Genomic DNA, 24,660 nt, shown 5'->3' with positions numbered 1-24,660 from the left:
ATAATCCCTTCCCACTCCTCAGCGAAGCATGGAATTAATAAATCTTTCAAAGTAGCTATGTGCAAAATTATCTGTTCGTCGGCGTCCCTTCAAGGCTTCAACAACCCTTCGGTAGGGTTCCGGCGACTCCGCATGGCCGGTCGCCACCGTAACCCGCTGCCTTCTTCCTTCTCCCGCGGCGCCGGTGCTGGAAACCACCCGCACCCTCCTCCGCCCCATCACCCTCATCTCCCGCCTTACCACCTCGACGAATTCCGCGAGCCGCCGCGCCTCCCCCCGCACCACCTCGATGACTTCCGAGACCCGGCTCGCCTGCCACCTGGCCACCCCGACAGCCTCCGCGAGCATCCTCCTCTGCCGCGCCACCACTTCGCGGGCCACGGCGGAGGGGCCCTGCCCCCAGCATCGCACATGGCCGCGGCGCTGGAGGAGCGTATCGGCGCGGAGATTGAGGAGGCGCACGCGCTGCTCGGACAGAACCAGCGACTCTCTGCGACGCACGTGGCGCTCGTGCAGGAGGTCTCCGCCGTGCGGCACGAGCTTGGCCACACCGCTCGAGCCATCGGCGCTGCCCAGCAAGAGGGAGATCTCCGTATTCGTGAGGTGTGGATGCTTTCCATTCGTTAAGTGCCCTGAGTTGATCTTTCTCTCTTTGCATTGCAAATTCAGTGCCAATATATACTCATCCCTGCTTAATGCAAATTGCAACATTTAACCCAGTACAAGAAGCTCCACAAAGCCTTTTTTTTAGAAAGAAGCTCTACAATGCCTTGAGCCTGTATGATGCGACTTTGGTGTTACATACATTCCTAAACTCATCCTGGCGTTGCAAATGCAGGAAGTAACTCCTTAGAGTATGATATGTACTGTATTTTGTGTATTCATAACGACTAACGAGCATGCAAATTTTAGCTTATCATCACCTATTTCCAACTGCTGTTGTACGCTGTGTCTTAATTTTGCATAGGGCAATGATAGTGTATTGTAGTTGGAGAGTGGATTTTTGGAAGCCGGGTGTATTGGAGGACCTTATTTTAAATACTTTGAAAATCACATTTAAGGTTTCAAAAAATTCTGAAAAAAATTCTACGTGATCATATGGATGTATATTACACATGTGTAATGTTTGGTGATGAAATAAGTAACTATGCGACCTATATAAAAATGACAAAATGGTGATTTCCAAATAGTGAATAATGCATGCACTGTTCATCTTTCTAAAATCACGATTTTGTCATTTCTGTGTAACTCACATGGTTACTTATTTCAACATCAAAGTTTACACATGTGTAATATACATTCATATAAACATGTTGATTTGTTTTCAGAATTTTTTGAAACTTCAAAAAAGCATTTTGGCACAGTTCAAAAAATAGGGCTCCAATACACCCGGGTTCCAAAGTGGCTTTTTGATTGTAGTTGCAGCAAGTCTGAAAGCTGGCATCCATTGATGCTCTGAACTACCAAAGCCGTGGGGAGATGACCCAAACAGCATAGGGGCCAGTATTATGCCGTATTTGGTTTCCTCCACCTGTATTTGTGAAGATGAGAGATACGATAATAACATGGCAACTAGAGAAGCACGTTTTATTTTCCTCACAGGGTAGGGCTGAAGCAAGGGAAGGAACTGCCACCCTTCATTTTCTTTCTCTTGAAAGTCTAGGGTTAGTCTCCTCCTTTTTTCCTCCCTTTCTTTCCATCTCCCCTATTTTGATGACGCTGGGAGCTTGGCGGCAGTAGTGTTATCCGTTATGACATCAGGAGGCATGAGAAGCCACTAGTCTAGAATCCTGTGTTTGTACTTCTCTCTGTGTGTGATGTCAAGTTGTCCAGGCCAGTTTTGTAGACGGGACAGGCTTTTGCTGGCTCGCACTGGACTATGATCTATCTTTTTTCCTTTGATCTCATCTTCCTGTCCTTTTTGCAAGCACATAAACAACGGAGTCAAGGCAGAGATGAAGAAGAATGACGTAATATAATATGCAAGGAGTGTCACTCTATTTTCACAAATGGTAAACAGGACATTTCGTTCATGCAAATGTAATATGCAAGTCTACATTGGCTTACATTTTCCTGCGCTTATTTGGGCCGAGAACTAAGCGTCCCTCTATTGGGAGCCATGGGAGTGTGTCGTGTGTGCAGAAACACAACACCGGGGACAAGTGATGCCCCCTTTTTTTGGTTCGGAGAGGGGAACCGAGACGCTCGAATCCAAACTCTACAACATGGTGGTTTTTACCCAGGTTTGGGCCGCTGAGTAACGTAACACCCTACGTCCTGCTGGATTTTCTCACTGGATGTGATGAACAATGTTTACAAGAGATGGTTTTCGTTGCCGGGGCTTGCCGGGACTAGGAAATGAGCTCTAGTACGTGGGTGTAGACTTGCTAGGAGCCGAACCCTGATCTAGGTAGCTTGGACCTCCTTTTATAGATACAAGGGGTGGCCACAAGTGCTACAAGGCAGTACATAAGGTAGTTGCACAGTGGAGCACCTAGCACATTTAATGTGCGAACACGTGGCGTCGAACCACGTTGCTGGGGGCAGATGCACGTCCCATCGGAGGCAGCTTTGTTGATCCGTGCCCGCCACTGTTACATGCATCGGCAAGTGGCACGCATGCGGGGGTGAGCCGCTGCGCACGGAACTTGCCCTCCAAGGGAGGCCATGCATGCTTGATAACACGCCCTGAGCTATGGCTGGCCGCTGCAGGTTTAGGCCACTGGTGGTATGAGCAGTCCCATCACTGCGCCTGCTAGCGACAGGTCATTGGCGGTCTTGAGGTCGTTCTCGGGAGGCAGACGACGGGTAGGATCTTCCCCAGAAGAAGCTCTTTCCCATGGTGACCTTGGTCTTGACGTTGTCGAGGGTGTCAGAGAGCCCTTCCTCAGGTGTGATGATCTTGTCAGTGAAAGTCTTCACAAAGATCTGCATCTGGAGGAGGATTCTTGACAAAAATCTGCATACCACCACGTTGCCGGGAGGCAAGGTGGTAGCATGGAGTGCTTCTGGATGGTGTAGTCAGCCGTGGCGCGTCCGTCCTCGAACCACCTGTCAGCAGTGAAGGCAGCCTCGCCCACCTTGGAGGTAGGCTCCCATAGCCTCAGATCTTGACGAAGATCTACTTGCCACCTTGAAGGGAGCGGAGTCTTGTAGTACACGGGCAGCTAGCCCGTGCCCGCTCGTTGGTGGGGCTGCCGCGGCCCATGCAAGACGGATCAGTGGGACCCCAGTCTCCACGGAACAGACAGATTGTGTGAGTGCCAACCGCCCAGAAGGGTTCAACTCCCATTGGGCGGAATTCTTTTGGAGTGCCTGGTGTCTTGGTCATTCTTCTACAAACAATGCCACCAGGTGCTAGTGCCTGATTGGTTGAGTTTTTTTAGTACTTATTCGGGCCATTTCCCCCACATTTTTTGTGGACTGGAGTATCGATACACAAATTCTTGATGCAATGGGTGTGAATTCCAAATTTTCTGTGCCATATATGATATATCTAAGTGATATGTGAGATCTGGATACAACACAGAGCAACTGCTGCATCTGCCTTCATAAAGATGCAAAAGCCTCCCCTACGCCAACTCTTTGTCCAAAAGAGATTTATGAGCACTAGAATTCACTCCTTCAACGTGAACTTTGTAACTTCTGTTGTATGACCTTTTTGTATAAAGTATTTGAAATTACATAAATATTTCATTATAGTTTATATATGCTTGCTTATCTGTAATATTTTTTCAACCACACTCTTATTTCAAACCACACAATCCGTTGCCTATAGTTCAGTTACAAAACTATCACAGCTTTTTTACTTGTTTATAGTTAGTGCATTTTGCATGACATGTTATACTGTTTCGTTTGTTACTGGTTCGAAGCTGTGTACCCCGCACATTTTTTTGACTACTTTTGCTCAAGATACCCATTATATGGTAGTGTTTTTAAAATATATTCTGACTTTGTATGTTATTATTAAAATTCTCTTCTCTTTGATAGAAATCTGCCTGAGTTAAATACTCCCTCCGTTCCTAAATATAAGTCTTTTTAGAGATTCCAATATGGACTACATACGGAGCAAAATGAGTGAATTTACACTCTAAAATATGTCTACATACATCCGTATGTAGTTCGTAATGAAATCTCAAAAAAGACCTATATTTAGGGGCGGATGGAGTAGATTAGTTTTGGCATGTAAAATTGACTTGTTTTTTGTGTTAAAGGTCTATGAGAGGTTAATGAAAATGGAAGCAGAGTTCCGAGCAGTAGAGGAGATGAGAGCGGAACTTGCACATGTTCGTATGGACATTCAACAGCTGGGTGCAGCAAGACAGGAACTCATGGGTCAGATTCAGGGATATACACAAGATTTGGCTCGTTCAGCAGTAGAGTTGCAGCAGGTGGCTGCAGTGAAAGCTGAGACCCAAGAACTCAGGCATGAAACACAGCATTTAAGGTAAGTCCCCTATTGACCTTGCATGTACTCTCTCTATTTGAAAATATACCTGTTCAGTATTTTTTGAAATACAGTCATAATTCATTGGTGCTTTCTATGTTATGCCCTGGTTTATCTTTCTCCTCTTGGCACTAATGAGGAAACATTCTCTTGGTCCTATAGCCTCCTTTACTGGTGTGCCTGATCAAAATACAGCATACAGTTTCAAATGAAGTGTTTTATGGAATAGTTCCACCCCCAAACCTGTGTAGATATCCACTTAAGCCCCTGAGCTACCCATGAATTTTAAATACTGGAACACCTAATCGCCTATAGTGATTTCGAAGCCGACTTTGTCACTGTGGAAATGAGATGGCATCTCTGCTATCAAAAGGTCACGCTAGGCATATTTCTCTATTATCTCTCTCTCTCTCTTGAGCACACGAACGTCCCAGTCAACAGAAGAAAATGCGATAGACCACTAGCTCCGTCCACCACCTACATGTGGTCCGAGTTAGCCTCTGCTTTCACCTTTTCACACTGACATGCCTGTCACCTTGTGTTACTGGGAAAACCGCCTCCAAAACCACCTTGGGGGTAGTGCTTTGTTATGGGATGTCTAGGGGGAACAATAGCCAGTTTTGTTGGTTAGAGGGTAAAAAGTGATTTTCTTAAAGCTCGATGCGACAATATGGGTTTATTAAGTTCTGATTGAAATGATTTGTCACATTGGATTGAATTGAATTTTAAATTTCCGTGAAGTAACACCGAGAAAGGTGAGGTTGCAAGAAGCCCTTTATTTTTTATTTTGTGAACTTACATACTTTTGAACTAACTTGCAGATCCAGTATTGAGCTTGAGAAGAAAGGATATGCAGAGAGTTATGAGCAGGGACAAGAGATGCAGAAGAAATTGGTCTCAGTTGCTTCTGAAGTGGAGAAACTTCGTGCTGAGGTTGCTAATGCTGAGAAGAGATCACGAGCTGCTGTATCTGCAGGCAATCAAGGTTTGTTTTTACATTAGATTGCATATGTTGCAGATAGTAGTTGTGCTACTTATCTGTAAATTGACATGCTAAATACGGTTCTGTCCGCAGCCAATCTGCTTGAAGAAGACACCATCATGAGCCTTAAAATAGTGAAACTTTGTACTCCCTCCGTAAACTAATAATCTAATATAAGAGCGTTTAATAACTAAAATAGTGATCTAAACACTCTTATATTAGTTTACAGAGGGAGTAATATTCTATCAAGGGCATAATAATTAATAAGTAAGGCTGACTATATAGTACAATTTGCATGTATCTGAAATGTGGATTATGCTTTGTGCACCCATCCCGCAGGTTATGCTGGAGGCTATGGAAATCCTAATGCCAATTATGCTGCAAATCCTTACAATGCTGGATACAGCATGAATCAAGTATGTCTTGTGCTTTGTTTTTGAAGGCACTCTCTTTTGTATCCTTATTTGAATCCGCGTCTCAGATGGCATCTTTATCTCAGGCAAATGCTACTGATTCTGGTTCTCAGTATGGGGCTGGGGCAGCGCACAGTTCCTGGGGCGCCTACGACATGCAAAGAGCTCCAGGACGGAGATGAATACCGACATCCTCCTCCTCTTTATTTTATTATTAAGGCCGCGTTCGGCTCCTCTCCGCTCCCTCCACTCCGCTCCGGAGCGGACCAGGTGCTAGCTCATTTTCACGGAGCTGCTAAAACTGAGCTCCACGACTCCACGGAGTCGGAGCGGTGAGGAGGGATTCCGAACAAAGCCTAAATCTGGTCCTGTTAGCGAAGTAACAAACGGAGATTTCTGGCACAACCTGATTTCTGTGCAATGTTGATTTATGACGAGTCAGATATGCCTTGTGTATTTCTTGACCTTTATCTGAGTGAGTTACATGCTTATTGCACGTTACAGTGATCTAGGTTACCGCGAAATTGCATTTTGTGTACATGTGCTCTTTCACCTAATGCAGTTGTCACTACCTTTGTTTATTACAAGCATCTTTTCCCAGTGTTGCCATTACCATTGATCTAAAAGAAAACTGACATGGGATGCTCGTGTCAGTAAGAAGAACCTGGGTGATGATTAACGAGTAATGACCCACCGTTGTACCGAATAGGGACACCAGTTGAATCCAGTAGTTCCTTTTTTTTTCTTCTACCTCAAGAACAATGGTGTAGAATCATATCCGATCATCGGTACTGGCATATACCGACTAAAATTTGTGTCGTCGAAAGCATTGGCGTATTAGGCGATGCGACGTGGCCATATCAGAAGGCCAAATATTAGACAACAAGAAGCAAAACCAATCAATAAAGTAGCATACTAGCAAAACAATTTACACTGGAAAGGAAGCAGCTCACATTGCAACTGGCATGTTCTGAACCACTCGTGGGAGGTGCACGATAATATACAACAAACAAATACCAAGTTCTTGCAGAGAAAACAGCGCGAATCTACATGACAACCACTAGAAGCATTTTAGAAACTAAGTCGCCAACTATGCCTGCGGGAAGACTTTATTCGGGGGGATATTCTCGCGCCTCTCGACATAGGCAGCCGGAAACCACCCTGCCTTCGCTCTGCATTCCCCTTCCGCCCAACCGTTGGGAGCAATCTGGAAAAGTGCAAACAGTTAGGCACCGGATTTTATTTCATCCATCCCTAGATTGCTTTCTCCATCATGCATCAACAAACGAGCTCAGTTCCTTTCGAATGACTATTGGCACACTGACCTGACGAACAACAACATAATCACCAACAATTAAGCTCAGTTCCTTCTCCGTGGTACCATTGAAGTTATGCACTGCCTGCAGCACAATGGAAAGGACTGGTAACTACAATGCGGAATTCAGCTAAAAAGAACTACAGTGCGGAATTATGAGTTATTTGTCTGGTATTGTCAGTTGCTCATATTTCACCTCGGCGAGGAAGTACTGGGCCATCTCGGCACGCTTACGGGAAGGAGGTGCAGACTCTCTCTTTTGCTTCTCAGATGACATCTATCAAGAGCAATCAGTCAAGATTACAACTGCAAGAAATGACAGCTTAATATGACTAGCAGGGTGAGAAACTATACCTCAGCTTCAACATCATCAAGTATGGCAGCTAACCTCAAATAGAACAACTTCTCTGCTTCTACCTTCAACAGGATGAGTGACCAAGCCATAAGCAAAAGCCAAACCGAACAAACCAATTGAAATATGTAACCCATATGCTAGAGGAAGGCACTCTTACCATGCCAACCAGGCGCTGAAGAGTTACCCTCTTTTGCTGAGATTCAACAGCACCAAGTGCAGCAACAGCCTCTTTTCCCAACACAGCCATGCTTGCTTTGTGCTCTATCATCTTACCTTCAGATTGCTCAAGTTTTGTAGTGTGCTCAGCAACTGGAGATTCTCTTACCCGTGCCTTCCTTCTAGCAATTTCAGCAGACTGTTCGACAAGCAGGTCAGGGCAAAGTACTGTATTATGCATCACAATACTACTACTTCTGAACATGATGCAAGGAGCAAGATGCCACGTACGAGTATCTCAGCTTCATGTCTCATCCGGCTATAACGTTGTGCAAAACCACGAGCTTCTTCCAGGGGAGCGCACACAGCCATCGCCTTCAATGGATCTATGATCTGAAATGCCAAATAGATGACAGAATACTTAAAAGTTATACTTAAGCGCCTTACAAAATATGATTATTAATGGTCTTATATTTCTATCATAATATCATATGCTTCAGAAGCTCCGATTTGTGCTGAAAAAGAACGTTGCTACACTCATTATATTATCACAACTTATGGCGAACTGGTATAAGTTGTTGCGAAGAGAGAAGATAGGACAAAACAGTTGTGCATTGTGTAGGAGGCATCAATACCATTCGGTTTTAGAGCACTGGCATGTTTGCGTTTATGGGGTGAAACTTTAGATAGCTCGTCTAAAAAATACTTTCAGCTACTCAGATAAACTGGGCTATTGCCGAGACCTCAGATGAACATTTCCAGTATAACATTGCATCCATGGATGGAATGTTACAGATATTTATTGTTAAGCTTCATGCCGCAGTACGGCTAATCTCTGTTCGGCGGCGCTAACGAGGTACACCCGGTATTCATTGCCGACGCAGAGTTGGAGGACGGCGGCCTTCTGTTCCTTATCATACATGTACTCCACATCCACACTGATGATCTTGTCTGGCGTGCCTCGGAGCAAGTTCTGAACTTGGTGATCATCTTGTCGGCATGCCTAGCTCTGCTGGTGCAGACGATGTGGAGCTTCTCGATGCCGTAGTGCTTCCTGGTGTACTTCCTGCTCGTGTGTGTTGGTTTGTGTTTTGGGGCGAGAGAGAGAGATGGAGAGAGAAGAGCAATGGCGATGGATATGGCCGAGGAGTTGCTAGCCTCTGTATATATAGTGGGGTGGAGCGAGGTCGTGGGGCTGGTGGTAGTGCATGCATGGCAACCGCTCAGAGAGTGTGGGGTTAGCTGCGTTAGTGGCCTGGAAAACTGAACCGCCCAGGCTTGATTTTCACCATGCCTTAACCGCACCAACTGTCACATCGGTCATAGCTTAACTGAATACGTCTCTCGTTTGAGCTTCCAATAAGAAAAGCCTGTGGGGCCAGCAACAATTCTTTGTCTTTGGTGCGTGTAATATACATGTAAATTTTTTGTGTTAAATATATTTTTCCTTTCTTTTTTCCAGAAATTTTGTTAACTTTGCTATGCACAAAGTTGTTTTTGTAAGGAAATTCAACAACTTATTTTTTTATTCAGAACTCTTTTTGTGTATGTAGGTTGAACTTTTTACACATTCGAATCTGAACTGCTTTAGCCCAAGTTTTCATGTCCACTCTTAGAAATCAACACATTTCATCTGCATGGAAAACTAGCTCAAAGAGAGGTCGATAGAGTTACCTGAGAACATAAAGTTCTATTGAAATCTTCATACTCTTTTTCAACATTTCTCAAAGCACCTCCATACAGTGATGCGGCTTTTGTAAGAGCTTCACCATCAGCATTATTTTCACCTCCATATCTATAGCAATCCTCAGAAAATTTTGTTCCTGTGATCAAATGCAAGAAAAGGTGCACCTGCATCACCCACCAGATGTTGAATTTGGAGATATGGATAGATCAAGCAATGTATTTTAAGAAAATATGACTCATTAATAGAATTTTTACCATGCTGTCAGCAGGCATAAGGTAACTGACACAAATTTAAAATTCTTTGGTAAACTGAAATGCATATCTTAGTAACATTGAGTCCGCAAGTGTAAAAAATAAAGAGGCCGCAAGTGAAGGGAGCAGTCTCAAAAGACACTTCATAACATTTACTAGCAAGACCAATCTAAAATCTGTAGCAAGCACTATAAGAGCTTCCTAGATAGATAGGTGCCACACCAAGGCACTAAGGAACCATTTTCTTTAATGAATATCATACTATAAGATGGGCTGGTCCATACAGCCATCCCAATGATTTAATATGGCATGAACTAATTTCACGTTTTTCTGTTAGCATTGTGGTCAGTGGAATAACATGATAATGGATCATGCCATTCCATTCCTCAAACCAAACAAGGTGCTTTTTTGTTAGGATCTGATGAACTTACAAGTTACAAGCAACCCATTCCTTCAAGCAAACACCCCACATTTTCTGGATTGTAGACATTCTACCTTCTAATCTGAATATATTACTAACACGTACCCACAAGTAGCATAATTCCCCCCATTCTGAAAGAGAACCGAAGGCTGACAGAATAAACCAACAAAGTATGGAGGACAAGAGGTACATACCCACTTCAATATGCTTGCTTCCAATAGACACCAAGCCTTCAGCTGCTCGAACTATGTCCTTTTGGAAATCCTGTAAGCGTATATGCATGGAATAAGCTTAGAACTGACAGGACGAAACTCAACAAAGCACATAATGCATCAGTGCAGTTGTGCAATAGTTTCTATAGTTATTGACTATAAAAAGGTCTAATGAACTTGATGCAATAAGATATGTTGAGAATGATGGTCCATTCATTGCAGCATGGCACAGAAAAGGGAATACATGTTTGATTGCAATATTATTTTTTAGCTTGCTGCTCACACCACACAGTTATGTATCCCCTGACATTGTAATTTAACCGTTCTTACCCTTCCAGAACGAGTAGAACTGTACAATTTCTCAAGCCTTTGATGTTGCTGTAATTCAACTTCATCAATGACAACAGAATCTGAACGCTCGTAACCAGTAGTGCTGAATTGTTTTATCACAGCCTGCAAATTTAATTCATAAGACGTAAGGAAACATGGAATTAATCTTAAACAGAGCACCTGCAGCTCTAGCAGAAACATCAAGAATAATGTAGGCAGGGCAACACCATCATCCTACAAATGATAAACTCTTTCAAATTTAAGTTTTCGGGTATTATATTTGCACAAAGACGGTTGCTGCCTCAATTAGAAGGTATACACAAAAGAAGTAATGACACGTGCTCACATCGTGGAATGTCATTGCAGAAATGGAGTTTAGGAGCATGTTTAGACCACAAAAACAAATTTTGAATGCTAATATGGTTATGCTACAAAAGTGATCTCAAATTTAGCCCTTTTTTCATACAGAAATTAGTAGCAATGCGTAGCTTTACGCTTCTTATAGATAATTAATAACGGGGTTTACATGGAAACTCCACGCATGTCAAGAGCAATATAAAAGAAAAACTTAGTAGTAATTCGCATATATAATGGAATGCTGGAATAAGAACATTTGCATTGATGGCATGGTAGACACTAGAATAACTAACCTAGGAGTGCATGAAAAAGGAACAGACCACTGAATTGGCCCCTTTCCTAAAAAGGGCTACACAAATTTAGTTAGAGGATTCTGCACATACATTTATGGAATATGCATATACATTGCCCATCTCTAGCGCAATGGTCAATGGGGTTTCACAAAGTACACATATGCTCTGATAAATAGAACCTAAATTGTAATTTTTGCCTTTCTGTACTTCCATTAAAAATAAAAACTTTTCCTGAAGCAAGTAATAAAGAACTTCCTCTTCCATTAAACTGTAGTACGAATCCATTTATTTCCATATATACCAATCCTGACACTGTTGTAAACATGAGCAAAGAACGGTGTTACAAGCAAATACGGAGTATTACATAAGCTAAATAAGAGCAGGCAAACAAGCTCCCCCTAGCACAAAAGACCAGCAGCGTAGCTTCACACTAGGGTGTGAACAGTGCAGTCCAAATCGGTCGCAGTTTAGGATAAGATTAAACAGTCTGTAGTCTAAATCAGTAGCAGTTCAACAGTCTGTAGCCTAAGTCAATAGCGTAGCAATTTCGATAGCAGATCCGAGGTTCGCAGGCGATCTCGCTCATTCATTGGCGGCCTCCACACGCACAACGCATCAAATCATGCCAAGGCGAAATCTCGCCCCTCGACCAACGACTATGCCGCGAGGAAGAAATCATGAGATCTCGGATGGTGCTCACCTGCTGCTGCTTGGCGACCTGCTCCTTGAACTTGTTCGCCTGCTTCCTGAACGCCTCCATCTCTGCTCTGCTCGCCTGCTCCCCGGCTCCTCCTCCTCGTCCTCTCTCTCTCTCTCTCTCTCTCTCGCTGAGATGCGCACGCTCAAGCACACCGGTGGGCGGTGGCCCCTACACGCTGAAAGAAAGGAACAGCGCTGCGACGAAATCACGGCCGTTCATCAAAGGCTGCAAGAACGGGCTCGGCCCACGTCTGCCCATTTCGGCCCAGCAGCGAGCCCCGCGTGCGTTCAGTTCAGTTGTGCGCTCTCAAAAAAAAAGTTGTGCGCTCTCAATTCCCTCGAATCAAAGAAAAAAAAAAGTTGTGCGCTCTCAGAATTCAAACAAAATCTTCCCCATTCTCCTTCTTCCGCCGCTACGCTGTGTCGCTCTCCCCATTCCCCATTCAGTTCCGCCGCCGGGGATGGTTCTGATCGAGCGCACGCCGTGCGCGGGGGCGGCCCCCTTCAGTCCGCTCCAGAGATCCACTCCTAGGGCTTCGCGGGAGGCGTCGCCGCCGTCCGACCCCATCCTCCCCTACCTCAGGTAGCGCCCTCGAGATCTACCTCTCTACCTGCTTACATCTTCGCGCGATTTCACCTCAGCTGTGTGCGTGCGTGTATCCGAGGTTTCGCCTCGGTTTGCGCATGGAGACGCGCTTCCGTTGCGCCACCTAACTGCTCAGGTGCTTTTTTCTTTCTTATCTTATATACGTGGAAAAGAAAGGATGAACCTCCCGGCTTATGCATTGCTTAGGTGCATAATATGGCGGACGCATCTAATTTAGCTTGCGCCACCTCACCTTTGTGATTCTACATATATTCGCTAATCTGTAAATATGCGATTGAGTCGAGATACCTTGATTCTGGCATCAAATGTATTTGAGTGCGTAAAGGTTTAAGCATATACTAGTATGATTATCACCGCCATTCGTACTTATGAACTCATTTCTATGTGTATGAGCTATGTTTCGGAGTTCAATTTCTGGGCAATTTGAGTATATGGATTTCTTAACTTACAATTGGTATTCATGCAGCTGATGTGCATATGCTTCAGTCATAGTTCAGTATCAAATTTTGTGCATATAAATGTCATGTGTTTTATCTGGTGACGTGGACGCCTCTATGATCTACCATCTGTGTGCTATTTTCTTATCTCCGATTATGTGTTCATATTCAGGTCTATCAAGAAGGCCATTGATGAGATCAGGGCACACCCAGAATGTTATCACGCAGCACTTGAACAGCTCAAGATTTATGTCACAGAATGCATTGATAAGTATGGGGACGATTATCAGTACTCCACTGACCCCCGGCTCCTGAAGATCTGGATCCTCTATGTAACTTAATTGCTTTTAAAATGCCAATGCTGATGTTATCTTTCTGCTTTTTTTTTATCCTCATTCCTTAATTTCCTGAGATTTTGCTATTTTAGGGGGATGCAGTTTCTGATTTTGACAAGGTGTATGCACATTTGGAGGAGAAGAGAATGTTCTTAGAGGATGCACTGCTCTATGAATCATATGCACTGTTTCTGTGTGCTCAGGGGAGAGCGCTCGAGGCTGATAAGGTCTATGGGATTGGTATTTCCAGGTTAGAGTCGATAGTATTTTTCCTTCGTGTTCAGCTACAAAATGATGGTTATCGTGTTGATGTGATGGCAAATTATAGTCTGTGGTTTAACCAGAAAAGCCGAGCCCCTTGATCATTTGAAGAAGATGCATATCAACTTCTTAAAACAATTGGAGAGTATTGTCGAAGAATCTGATGAGGATGCACAGGTATGAAAGCCACATAACTGAGTCGAAATATTGCTATCATGTACTCCCTCCGTACCTAAATATATGACGTTTTGGTAGGCTATATATTAAGCATTGCGCTTTCTGATTTTTTTATTGCTGTCAAATAGTCACGGGTTTCCTATCTAATTGTCATGTTGTATTCGGTAGTATTTGAGATATACAACTTTTTTTGAGACCGGAGGTGCGGGAAGAAGCAAGGAACTGGATTGATATTCGCCCCATGTTGTATTTGAGATATGATGATGACTAGGCTGACAGATTTTCTCATTACTGTTCAGCAAACACATGTTGGAAAATATGCGTTCCACCTAGAAAAGATTACAATCGCATAATCATTGATGTTCGTGCCTTACATCCCATATCTATGATAATTAATTGAATTTGAAATAGCTTTCTACAATGAAGAACTTTATCGAGTTCTTTGCAGTGTAGAGTTCATATAGACTTTTATTTACTACATAAGAGAGATAATCGGGATACGCTACTCCCTCCGATACATATTACTTGTCGCTGGTTTAGTACAAGTTTTTCCTTATCGTGTAACTTTTTCCTTATGTGGATTTAGCTACTGATCTTCCATAATTCGATATGCTATGTTTTTCTGAAGATATGGTGTAATTATAGAAGTCTTGTTCAGCATAGCTTAAGCTTTGGTCTCTTTCAGTGCTCCACCTTGGTACCGTCTCGTAGCCCTCCACATCAGATATTTGTTTATGTGGCACAGAATTAATGAGAGAGAGGAAGAAGCCGTCTCTTATCTTATATACTATCTCTACACACAATCCAATACATAGATAATTTAATCTCATACTCGTCCATCGTCCTCCAATTAGACTCGTGTAATCTTAATAAAAGTGGGAGCTTCTATAATAAATACTTAGCCTATGTAAGATACAGTGCATTAGGATGATGAGAATCTAAGTAATAGAAATACGGGTAATAAGAGACGACCATTGGGACTGACGTTACTGTCCTACAGGCTCCAGTTTCTAGCAATACAAACTAAAGGTGGAATATAGTTTTTTCTTGAATACTGAATAGTTGGCCTTAACTCTTAATATGAGCTCCCTTCTAGAGGGAAGCTGAAACGGTAAAATCTTTAGGTGCAGTTTTGGGGTTTATAATAGTGTAGCTGCTTATTTGTTGCGATAACTCAAACTCAAGCTGCTTTGAGGATTATTTGATTATTTCCCCATCAAGCTTATAGGCCCATCTACTAGTGGGCTAGCTTTCTGGATAAACGTAATATTACTTGAATTAGCCCTTCACTTCATTTGTATTCTGTCAACCCTGTACATCATGTTACAAGCACAGAAGGGTTTGTTTTGCAGTTTCTTATATGTTTTTTTGTGATTAAACAATTACTTTCCCACAGAATGGTTACTTGGTTATAAAATGATAGGAAATGAATATGATTTGTACATTCCAGTGCTTGTGATTTGTCTCCTTCCAGCATGTATTTATTTCGCCCATTTATGTATGATTGTGCCTGTTTGTCACTCGATAGTTCATAGTTGAGTGTAACTTGGAGGCTGACAGATTGGCATCTATTTTATTTGTTTCTCTATGCTGGCTTGTATATATCCACAGCATCTATTTCCACTTACAGCAATGATGATTAGCTTGAGTTTTATTTCTAAAACTTATTGAAAATGTTTTACGCTGTCGTTTGTGGTAGACTATGCACCTTATTCTATCTAATACAATTTTCCCACTTTGTCCATTAATTTAAATAGCATCATTTCATCGATATGGTCACCTAGTGCCTAACATCCTGGTGGGTAATTAATTGTTTGTCGTTCCAATTTTGTTTGGGCAGCCCAAACCATCTAAAATACAAAAAAGGGAGTTTACTGTGGTTGATCCATGGTCAGATTCTACCATGAGCAATTTGCTAACGAAAATTAGTGGTGGCCTCAAGAAGTTAACAGTAAGTTAAATTTGCTTTGTGTGGTTCACTAGTGTTTTGCTTGGCTCTCATCTTTGTGTGCCACTGAAATCCTTGACAGGGCTATCATAAGAGCAACAAGATCTACTCAGGAAAGGTGCCCCTAACTTCCTCACATAATGCTTTAAAAAATAAAGACGTCGAGTTAGGTATAAACTCTAGTTATTTTCTCTTGCAACCTTTGACAATGTTGTTGTGCACTCCGCAATAGTGCCACTGGATGAAGTTTTTTGTTTTCTACTGTGTTTTTCATGTCTCAATCAGAACATAACTACATAATGTTCTCACAGAAATATCTCTCTGTTCTACGATTTCAAGAAGCCGATTCATGTAACTGATATCACAGAGTTTAACAATGATACCTTCTATTGCACCAAGGTGGCAGGAAATATCACATCAAAGGTTCTCCTGGTACTGGTGCTTTTGCTAAATTATACAAAGCTAGTGTTGATGGCAACACGGAAGAAATAGTTGCTTTGAAGGTGAAACATGTTTCAGTTGTCTTAGTAAAACCTGCCTTTTGCACCTGATTCTGATTTTAAACCCTAGTGCTTGTTTGCAGGTTCAAAAGCCTGCATTTCCTTGGGAATTTTACATGTACCGCCAGCTTGATACGCGTATATCTGATATTCAGGTGAATAATCTCTGTTCTAAGAATCACTCTCTAAAAATAATTTCTGTTAAGAACACCAGGTTGTTAGTAGTTGGTAAATTATAATGATGCTCACATGTCAAATAATTTTCTTTCCAGAGACCAAGCTATGGCTATGCTCATGAAGTGCATGTCTTTGCTGACGTCAGTGTGCTAGTTTGCAATTTCCTGCCATACGGAACTCTTCTGGTAATTCCTTCGTATGTGAAGAAAGCTCTTTCAAAACCTGCTCGAAAGAACAACTTTATATATCAGGATTGTATCTGTTGTTGCCCAGATATATCTCTAGCTAATCCATGTTGCTAAATGTGATAGCTTACAGTACAGACCTTTTGCAGGACGCTATAAATTCCCATTTAGTTGTTGGTCAGCACATGGATGAAGTTTTGTGCATATATTACACTATAGAGATGTTGCACATGCTTGAAACTCTACATAGTGTTGGCATAATCCATGGTGATTTCAAACCTGACAATATGCTTGTCTGCTATCCAAGGTAACTAACCAACTTACCACATTTGAGGAATTACTCAACCTTTTTTGCGTGGTCAAACTGTGTACCTTTTCATACTGCTGGTAAAAGTTTCAATCCTTGGGGAAGGACCAAATGCCTCATCTAGAGGGGCGCGGTGAAAGGCAACTAAGAAAATGTATTCCTAATTCAACCTTGTCACATTATTGCTGAAATGTAAAGGTTCTCTAATTGGAATAACCTATATGGTGCAATCAACTTAGAAATTCCACGAACACAGGATGATAAGCTAGGCAAGCACAACAAACAAGATATGAAGGTAAAGTAAATCAACCAAAGGACCTGGACACGAGGATTTGGTTCCTGGAGTATGAATCCTTGGGGGTATTGTACGTCTTCGTTGGAGAGGCCTGGACACCAAGTCCCTTCAACCACAAAGACCTAACCTTCTTCTCCTTGAGCCTTGGGCAGTGTCTAAGCTCAACCATTAGTGGATGATCGTGAGGCGATCTCCAGCCATCACAAAGTCTTTTTGGCGAATCCACACGTTGGATGTCCCCAGGTGACTGCCGGTGCCTAGGAGTCTGCAAACTCCAAGAGAAATGGGCGTGGTGAATGCTTGGTAGACGATGCTCTAGCTCTGTGTACATGTGAAATTTCAAAAATCTCTCAAATCTACTCTTGTCCTAAGGTACCCTTCAAATTCATACTGTCTGGTGACATGGCACTCACACAGAATCCTGGCAACGAAACATTCGGAACTGCCTGGCCCAGTAACAATGCACCTCCGGATATTTTCCAGGCCGGTTACACATTCGGGTATACGTGCTCAGTGGCGGAGCCAGTATCCAGACAATGGGTGTACATATTTCCTTAAAAATCACCATTTTACTATAATTTTTAATTTATTTGATCCATATGTGTGTATACATAGGTAGTCAACCTTCTTGCAGAGATGAATGTACATTTGTACACCCAAGTACCTATCTAGCTCCGACAATGTACGTGCTAATACCCCACATATTCTGAGCCGGCTATTGGGCGACCCTGAAGGGCGCCTGGAAAGTCTTTGGCCTCCTTGCTCACTAGCTACTGCGTCTGGAGATTCTGGCCTCCTGGCCTGGATTATCACCCAAGGATGGTTGTGTGAGGCTTTTGGCCTTTGTAGCGACAGAGGACCTTCTTTTCACTTTGTGGGGCTTCAAGACCTGCTCATGTACTTAGCACACATATTAGCTCCTTAATTACCAAAATCTACTTAGGGCGTGTAGATGTCCTTTCAATTGGATGACTTGCATTTCTTGACGGAGATAGTATATATTTCAGGCAGATCCTGTATTCTTGTTTTTGTGGGTGATGGTATCCCAGCCTGTTTGAATCTGTCACAGTACGAAAGATTGCACCGATCAACCACCTGTAGTGTGCACAAGCGACTACAGACATCTAATAGTCAGGTTTTGCGAGTTTGTACAAATCGTTTTAAAGCACCTTAGGTGATGTTGTGACTCTTCTGTAAATGTGTGTTCCGAGCTTACAAATGTCTCCTAACTGATTAGAATTATGCCAGATGTTATTGCAACTAAGAACCATAACTTTCTTTGTAAATATTTGAAATGGTTGGTCATAAGAGCAAGCATGAAAGTAGATAAGAGGTTGATTTGTTGGCCCCAGATGTTGGGTTTGGTGGGTGCAAAGATCTAGGATGATTCCTGACTCTGTTTATTATTATTACTTCAAAGTGTATTTGGAATCTGTATTTTCATGTTCCATGCTTTTGCTGAGATGTTGATGTTCTGATATTTTGTCTTCCTTATTGTTGAGCATTTGATTGTACGAATTCTGTTTTGGTTATTAGAAGATCATATCAAACACCATCACTGAAGCTGGTTCTTGTTTTAAGAATAATAAAAATCTATTATGTGTTAAAGCTCACCCAGACTATTTCATGCGTGCTCTTTGAAGAAAGTAAACATGCATTGCTTGCTTCTCGACTTATTTTCCCGAAGTTGCTAGTTCAGTTTGTAGCACTTGTCAACTCGTTTAAATTTAACATGAGTTTTCCTCTCACCTGTGGCCCATAAAGTGAAGAGATCACAGACGATACCTTCAGGAGCGAAACGAGAAGCGGGCAGAATCAGGTTAGCATTTGAATTCAAAGAATCTTGATTTAGAGGTATGGGAAGGCTTTGTGTTGCTTATGAAACAACTTCCGTTCCAGGGGCTGTGTCTTATTGACTGGGGCCGGGGCATTGATGTGAATCTCTTCCCAGCCGGCACGGAGTTCCTTGCGGATTGTGGAACCTCAGGGTTCAGTTGTATCGAGATGCAAGAAGAGAGAAGCTGGACATATCAAGTCTGTACCCTTCAAAGTTACTCACAACCGTACTAACCATCATCACAGAAAGGAACCGTCTGCAACATCGATTTGGTTTCCTCTCTTGCAGGTTGACACTTTTGGTCTGTGCGTGGTTGCACACATGATGCTGCACGGGGAAGAGATGAGCATCGCCAAGGTGCCCGGAACAGGTGGAAGCTACATGTACCAACCGAAATTGTCATTTAAAAGGTTGTGCTGCCGCGAGCTCTTGATTTTTGCTTACAAAAGTGATGCCCAGAGTGAGAAGATAACCCCTCCACCTTTCTGTCCTTTGAACAGGTACTGGAACGTTGCGCTGTGGAAGCAGCTCTTCACCACGCTGCTGAACCCGGGCTCCAACGGGAACCACGTAGGCGACCTCCGGAGCCTCCGGAGATCGTTCCAGGAGTACATGTGCAGCAACTATCAGCTGGTGGTCAAGCTGAACCAGCTGCTGGCAAAGCAGAAGGCCTCCCTGTGCTCATCCTGAGGTGTGCATTTCGTCCCCAGAATGCCTCTGCGATATTTATCTACTCTTCTACCTCCCTATGTATGTGCCTTCGTCCACATCTCGTGGCCTTGTTGTATCATCTGAAAATGAAAATACACGCCCGTGTCATGGTCTAACTAGTACTCCGCGTCACTCTCAAGATGTGTCCCGGTGAGAACCAAATAGTTACCGTCTTAGATATGCGTACAGGTGGGACAAACGAGATGAGACGCAACGGATGAGTGGTTGCTGTCACGAACCAAGAGTGCCCAACCAAAGTCAAAGGGCCTCTTTGGCTAGGCTATAATGGGGCTAATCAGCCCTGTTAGACATGTCACGTTTTTGCCAGGACCATCAACGTCCGCTCAACGGTATTGTCACTTTCGTCCTGCGCGAGGACATGGGCTGCCCACCCATCTGATCTGAGCGATATATATGAGCCAACGCTTCACTGTGCGTGTCTTGGCGTATGGCCACTGGGGCTGTGTGTCCTCGCGGCGTTCATGTCGATGTCACCGATCTCTTAGATGGAGACGGAGGGAGATAGAGATGTGCATGTATGTCTTGTTGTTATTGGACGATGGCTCGATCCGTGGTGCGGTTTTGCCAGCTCATAGCATAGCCATAGCATAACGTTTGGGCGCATCGCATGCAGGATCTGAGTGAGTGCCCTGGTCCCTGCCTGCGCCTGCTGCTGCCCACGGTGCAGCGTTCTGGGGCGACATAATATCCAGCGTTTGTCAGGTCGAGGCCCTGGATTAGGTGCAGGGATCTGTCTTGGGTCTTGCACTGTCTTGGCCCGTTTCCAACTGCCATGCACCTAGCTTTGGTCCTCGGCGTCAGACTTGTAAGCAGACCGACTTGGACCCGGTTATGCTATGTCTGTACCTGTATATACAACAAAGGTTGTTGTAAGATGGACCCGGGGTAGTACTAGGTTTAACTACTTGAGAGTTTACAGCAATTTTTCAGTTCTTTGGCAATCAATTTAAAAGCACATTTCAGATCGTTACATGCAAACGGTTCCATTATAGTATTATGGAGACCATTTTAACACTGATATCGTTTTTTGGGAACCGGATACTTGCTGAGCAACCCAAATTTGATAAACATAAAGGAATCATAGTGCAAATTGTTATCATCTTTTACTTACAAATGTCAGTCTTCCATCGTTACGAGGGGAGGGGTGGAGAGGTCGTTGAAACTTTTGTAAAAACATAGTACAAACGCATACGCTCATAAACACACACCCTTATAAATAGCCGGAGGGTGGAGAGGTCACCTTATATAGCTGAAACCTTTTTCTTTAGAAACACGGTGTAAACGAATACACTCAACAACACGTACTAGCACTTCTTACAAACGCACACCCTATCTCTTTAAGCATATCTGATAGATGGAACCGGTAAATCTTCACACTGTCAAGCTTAACTATGGGCAACCTTGTTGTTGTAAAAGATATTAACATCCGCTGGACAACAACGAAGGAATATTGTACCATTTGACCCATTACCGAAGGTCGGATGTCGATAACAGCATGATCGTAGTTTCTTTTATAACATAGTACAGATGCAGACGCTCATATATATATAGATACAGTCATTCCTATGAACACACACGCACGCACTCCCTACCCCAGAAGCCTTTGTAGTCTAGGACTTGAGGTTTGATGGGTTGGTTCCACCACAAGAAAAAACTAACCATTTGAGCTTCGCACAGTTCGCGGCATCATCATAGTTGGTCAGCAAATGTATGGCTCTTAACACGAGTTCAAATCGACCCTTGAAATTTGAATTCACCCCTTGTCCAGCCAGGTTCTTTGGCAGCAAGAGCCGGTCAACCTGGCCGATAATTACTCCACTAATTAACTCCAGCATTACCGGGCATAATAATGCGCATGCGTGATGAGACCGGCCCTACCGCAACTCATAATTAGATCCCTGGCCCCAGCCTACATTTTCTTCTACTCCAGGATCGGCAATGCATGGATCGGCGGTACCATCACCATATGGCGATGCATGATGAGTAGCTGAGCACGCTAAGCATATGGCGAAACCCGTACAAAGTGCGGTGCGGTGGATGGAGCCAAGATTTATTTACCATGCATGGCGCGCGTCCGTAAGGCAGCAGATCTATCTGCCTGACGATGCTCACCTTCCAGTGCATTGCATGCAGTTAGCTAGCGATCTGATGGAAGGTGGCCATGGCCCCTCATGACGACCTGTCGCTCTCCTGCCTGTTCCTGTTCTGACCTCTGAAACCTCACCGGCCTTGTGGAGGTTCTGATCGATGGTGGAGGGGAGGTTTTGGCCGGATCCAAAACATGGCGGGGCTGGCCCCTGATGACGGACGGACGGACTGACTGACTGACGCTATGCAGCTGCCAACCTAGCAACCTACCGACCTACCTACCGACCTGTATCTGTCTCTCTACTTGCACGCCCCCATGGCCATGGACCGGCCTGTCGTTGACATTGTGATCCATCGACCATGCAAGCGTGGTCCTAAGGCCAACTCTACCGCGACTCTATCCTGTCCGTCCCCGTCCGTTTGGGGTAAAAAAGACAAACCAGGCGGTCCAGCGCGCGGGAGCAAACGGACTTTTGTCCGTTTCGTGTCCGCTTTCGACCCATCCCGGCCCAAGTTTGCGCCGGTTTTGGGGTGAAACGGACAGCGCACGGACGGGCGGGACGCGCGCGCTTGTCCTCGCCTGGCCCGCCTGTTGGTGGGAGAAACCAAAACCCCCCACGCCTCATTTGGCGCCATTTCCCCCAAACCCTCCCACGTCCCTCCCGCGGCCCCCTCTCTCCCCCGTTCATGGCCGACGCCCAGCCGAATTCCGGCGGCCTGGCCGTTGACCCGCCCGGAAAGGTGAAGAAGAAGGCGGCCAAGGCGGCAAGGAAGCCGCGGTCGGAGTGCACGCCGGAGGAGATCGCCAGGTTGGACGCGGAAGTGGCGAAGAAGAGGAGCCGGAGAGCGGTCGTCAAGGTCAATGCCGCCGCGGCCAAGTTCGCCGCCGAGCGCGATGCGAAGGAGGCCGCTCGGCGCAAGGCCGCGGCCGACGAGAAGGAGGACATCGTCAACAAAGCGCACGCCCTCCTCATGCTGAGCATGGGCCGTCCGCCGGTTTCACTACAGCGGCCGTCGGCCCGGCGAGCACAGGCTCGTCGGTCGCCCGGCCTGCGCACTGCCAGTCGCCGACGTCGCGGACCACGCCCATGTCGCCCGGCTTTCCTCCGCCAAGGCACGACGCCCAGACCCGTTTCTCGGGGTCGCCGGACGTTGGCTTGTTCGCGCCGTCGACATCGCGCCCCGCGGCCGTCATCGACCTTAATGTCATGCCTGGGTCCAGCAGCGGCGGCCGACCGTCCGTCGAGATGCAGAGCAAGCAAGCACGTGCACCATGCCGGCCCCCCGTTGAAGACGATGACATCTATGTCGAAGGTGATGGTGATGAAGAAGAAGAAGGCAATAACGTTGATATTAGTGGCGCGCCATTGTTCATCGACGAGCTGACCCAAAGAGCGGAAGCACAAAAGAGGAGGAAGAGCATTCGCACAGGTTCATACACACAAGATGAGGACAAGTTGATTTGCCAAGCTTGAATGGAGATTAGCCAAGATCCGAGGACCGGCGCGCAACAAAAGGGCATTGTTTTTTGGACGAGAGTCCACAAAACATTCCATGAAAGAAAGATGTTCGAGCCCTACCAAATTTCAAGCAACCGTGGCATCGGCTCGATTCAAAAGAGATGGTTGTTCATCCAACAAGAGTGCAACAAGTATCAAGCCGCATTTGAGAGCGTTGAAGCACAGCCCGTGAGTGGTCTCGGCGTTGGGGACACGGTATGCCGTTTCCTTGCTACGGCCATGAGACTTCGGCCTTGTATATGTTTGCATGTTCACTTCTTGTTGATCATGTGTTGTAGGCATTTCAATCTTTGGAGGCATTCAAGGCCCGGCATAATGACAAGTCATTCACTCTTACGCATTGTTGGACGCTCATCAACAATTACCCTAAGTTTAAGGACCAATACCGTGAACTACAAAGGAAGAGAGGACTGAAGACGGCCAAGTTCGCCGGAGGTGGAGATGGCGAGGCGTTGAAGAGGCCGAGGGGCAAGACCAACTCCAAGGTTGATGACATACGTGATGCCTCATCCATGGCATTGCATGACACTTTGCATGGCATGATGTCTCAAAAGGATGTGAGGGACGAGAAGAAGTGACAAAGCAAGGACGAGCAAATGAAGCAATACCTAGACCTTCAAAGAAAGAAGCTTGAGATGGAGGAGGCGGCCAAGAAGAGGAAGATCGACATGGAGGAGGCGGCCCGGCAAAGGCAGCTCGACATGAAAGAGGCCGCCCGGCAAAGGCAGCTCGACATCGAGGCCGACAACGTCAAGGCCAGGCAGAGGCAGCTCGACATCGAGGCCACCAATGCTGCCACCAAAGCGAAGGAGGTGGCCCTTGCGATCATAAGCGTGGACTTGTCGAAGATGAGCGACAAGACGAGGGCCTGGTTCGAGGCCAGGCAGAAGGAGATGCTCGACGCCGAAGGCCTGAACTAGGTCGTCCGATCGGCATGGCCGTTCTTTTTGGAGGCTGGCATGGGTGCCGCCCGCCCGCTAGGCCGCTGGCAGTGTGCCGGCGAGAAAACATTCATTTTGAAGGCCGGCTATGTTGCCGGCCGCTGGCTGTGTTGCCGGCGAGGACAACTATTCATTTTGGAGGCTGGCTGTGTTGCCGACGAGGACAACTATTCATTTTGGAGGCTGGCTGTGTTGCCGGCTGCTGCCCGATGCCGGCGATGGACGTGTAGGCCGCTGGCTTTGTTGCCGGCGTGATGAACTGGGGCCGTGAATTAGGGTTTGGCATTTGAAACGTTGCTTTTGTTTTAAATAGACGCGGACAGGATAGGGCAAACGGATGCGGCCGCGCGCTGGCCGCACGGCCACCGCATCCCAAAACACGTCCGGACACGATC

At 45.1% G+C, this 24,660-nt stretch overlaps 3 protein-coding genes across 3 annotated transcripts; 2 read left to right on the top strand and 1 right to left on the bottom strand.

The window, feature by feature from the left end:
• The first annotated feature begins 23 nt into the window (after nt 1-23).
• LOC109744388 (protein FLX-like 1) lies at nt 24-6,423 on the top strand. The gene is made up of 5 exons (XM_020303501.4): nt 24-603; nt 4,215-4,447; nt 5,269-5,432; nt 5,769-5,845; nt 5,929-6,423. The coding sequence occupies exons 1-5, from the start codon at nt 58-60 to the stop codon at nt 6,022-6,024; spliced, it is 1,116 nt and encodes a 371-aa protein (XP_020159090.1). The 5' UTR covers nt 24-57; the 3' UTR covers nt 6,025-6,423.
• Nucleotides 6,424-6,769: 346 nt separating this feature from the next.
• LOC109744389 (SH3 domain-containing protein 3) lies at nt 6,770-12,141 on the bottom strand. Its single transcript, XM_020303503.3, has 10 exons — nt 11,920-12,141; nt 10,570-10,692; nt 10,222-10,291; nt 9,343-9,491; nt 7,960-8,061; nt 7,670-7,867; nt 7,512-7,574; nt 7,354-7,434; nt 7,168-7,242; nt 6,770-7,049 (listed from the first exon to the last, which is right to left on the bottom strand). The coding sequence occupies exons 1-10, from the start codon at nt 11,977-11,979 to the stop codon at nt 6,933-6,935; spliced, it is 1,038 nt and encodes a 345-aa protein (XP_020159092.1). The 5' UTR covers nt 11,980-12,141; the 3' UTR covers nt 6,770-6,932.
• Nucleotides 12,142-12,252: 111 nt separating this feature from the next.
• LOC109744408 (mitotic checkpoint serine/threonine-protein kinase BUB1) lies at nt 12,253-19,834 on the top strand. The gene is made up of 14 exons (XM_020303525.3): nt 12,253-12,501; nt 13,135-13,294; nt 13,390-13,547; nt 13,642-13,735; nt 15,576-15,686; nt 15,766-15,853; nt 16,083-16,186; nt 16,267-16,338; nt 16,456-16,545; nt 16,695-16,852; nt 18,912-18,966; nt 19,047-19,181; nt 19,273-19,394; nt 19,485-19,834. The coding sequence occupies exons 1-14, from the start codon at nt 12,380-12,382 to the stop codon at nt 19,672-19,674; spliced, it is 1,659 nt and encodes a 552-aa protein (XP_020159114.1). The 5' UTR covers nt 12,253-12,379; the 3' UTR covers nt 19,675-19,834.
• Nucleotides 19,835-24,660: the final 4,826 nt, after the last annotated feature.

This window comes from Aegilops tauschii, chromosome 2 (assembly GCF_002575655.3).
Source record: "Aegilops tauschii subsp. strangulata cultivar AL8/78 chromosome 2, Aet v6.0, whole genome shotgun sequence".
Lineage (NCBI taxonomy): Eukaryota > Viridiplantae > Streptophyta > Magnoliopsida > Poales > Poaceae > Aegilops > Aegilops tauschii.
Note: the sequence above shows the minus strand (reverse complement) of the source record. Positions and strands in the feature narration are given on the sequence as shown.

Coding starts and splice junctions, on each gene's coding strand:
- LOC109744388 (XM_020303501.4), top strand. CDS start 58: ATGTGCAAAATTATCTGTTCGTCGGCGTCCCTTCAAGGCTTCAACAAC. Junction 4,448..5,268: donor CATGAAACACAGCATTTAAG/GTAAGTCCCCTA, acceptor ACTAACTTGCAG/ATCCAGTATTGAGCTTGAGA. Junction 5,433..5,768: donor TGTATCTGCAGGCAATCAAG/GTTTGTTTTTAC, acceptor CCCATCCCGCAG/GTTATGCTGGAGGCTATGGA.
- LOC109744408 (XM_020303525.3), top strand. CDS start 12,380: ATGGTTCTGATCGAGCGCACGCCGTGCGCGGGGGCGGCCCCCTTCAGT. Junction 12,502..13,134: donor CCCATCCTCCCCTACCTCAG/GTAGCGCCCTCG, acceptor GTTCATATTCAG/GTCTATCAAGAAGGCCATTG. Junction 16,853..18,911: donor ATGCTTGTCTGCTATCCAAG/GTAACTAACCAA, acceptor TGGCCCATAAAG/TGAAGAGATCACAGACGATA.
- LOC109744389 (XM_020303503.3), bottom strand. CDS start 11,979: ATGGAGGCGTTCAGGAAGCAGGCGAACAAGTTCAAGGAGCAGGTCGCC. Junction 7,575..7,669: donor TTCAGCGCCTGGTTGGCATG/GTAAGAGTGCCT, acceptor ATCCTGTTGAAG/GTAGAAGCAGAGAAGTTGTT. Junction 7,435..7,511: donor TTGATGATGTTGAAGCTGAG/GTATAGTTTCTC, acceptor TGCTCTTGATAG/ATGTCATCTGAGAAGCAAAA.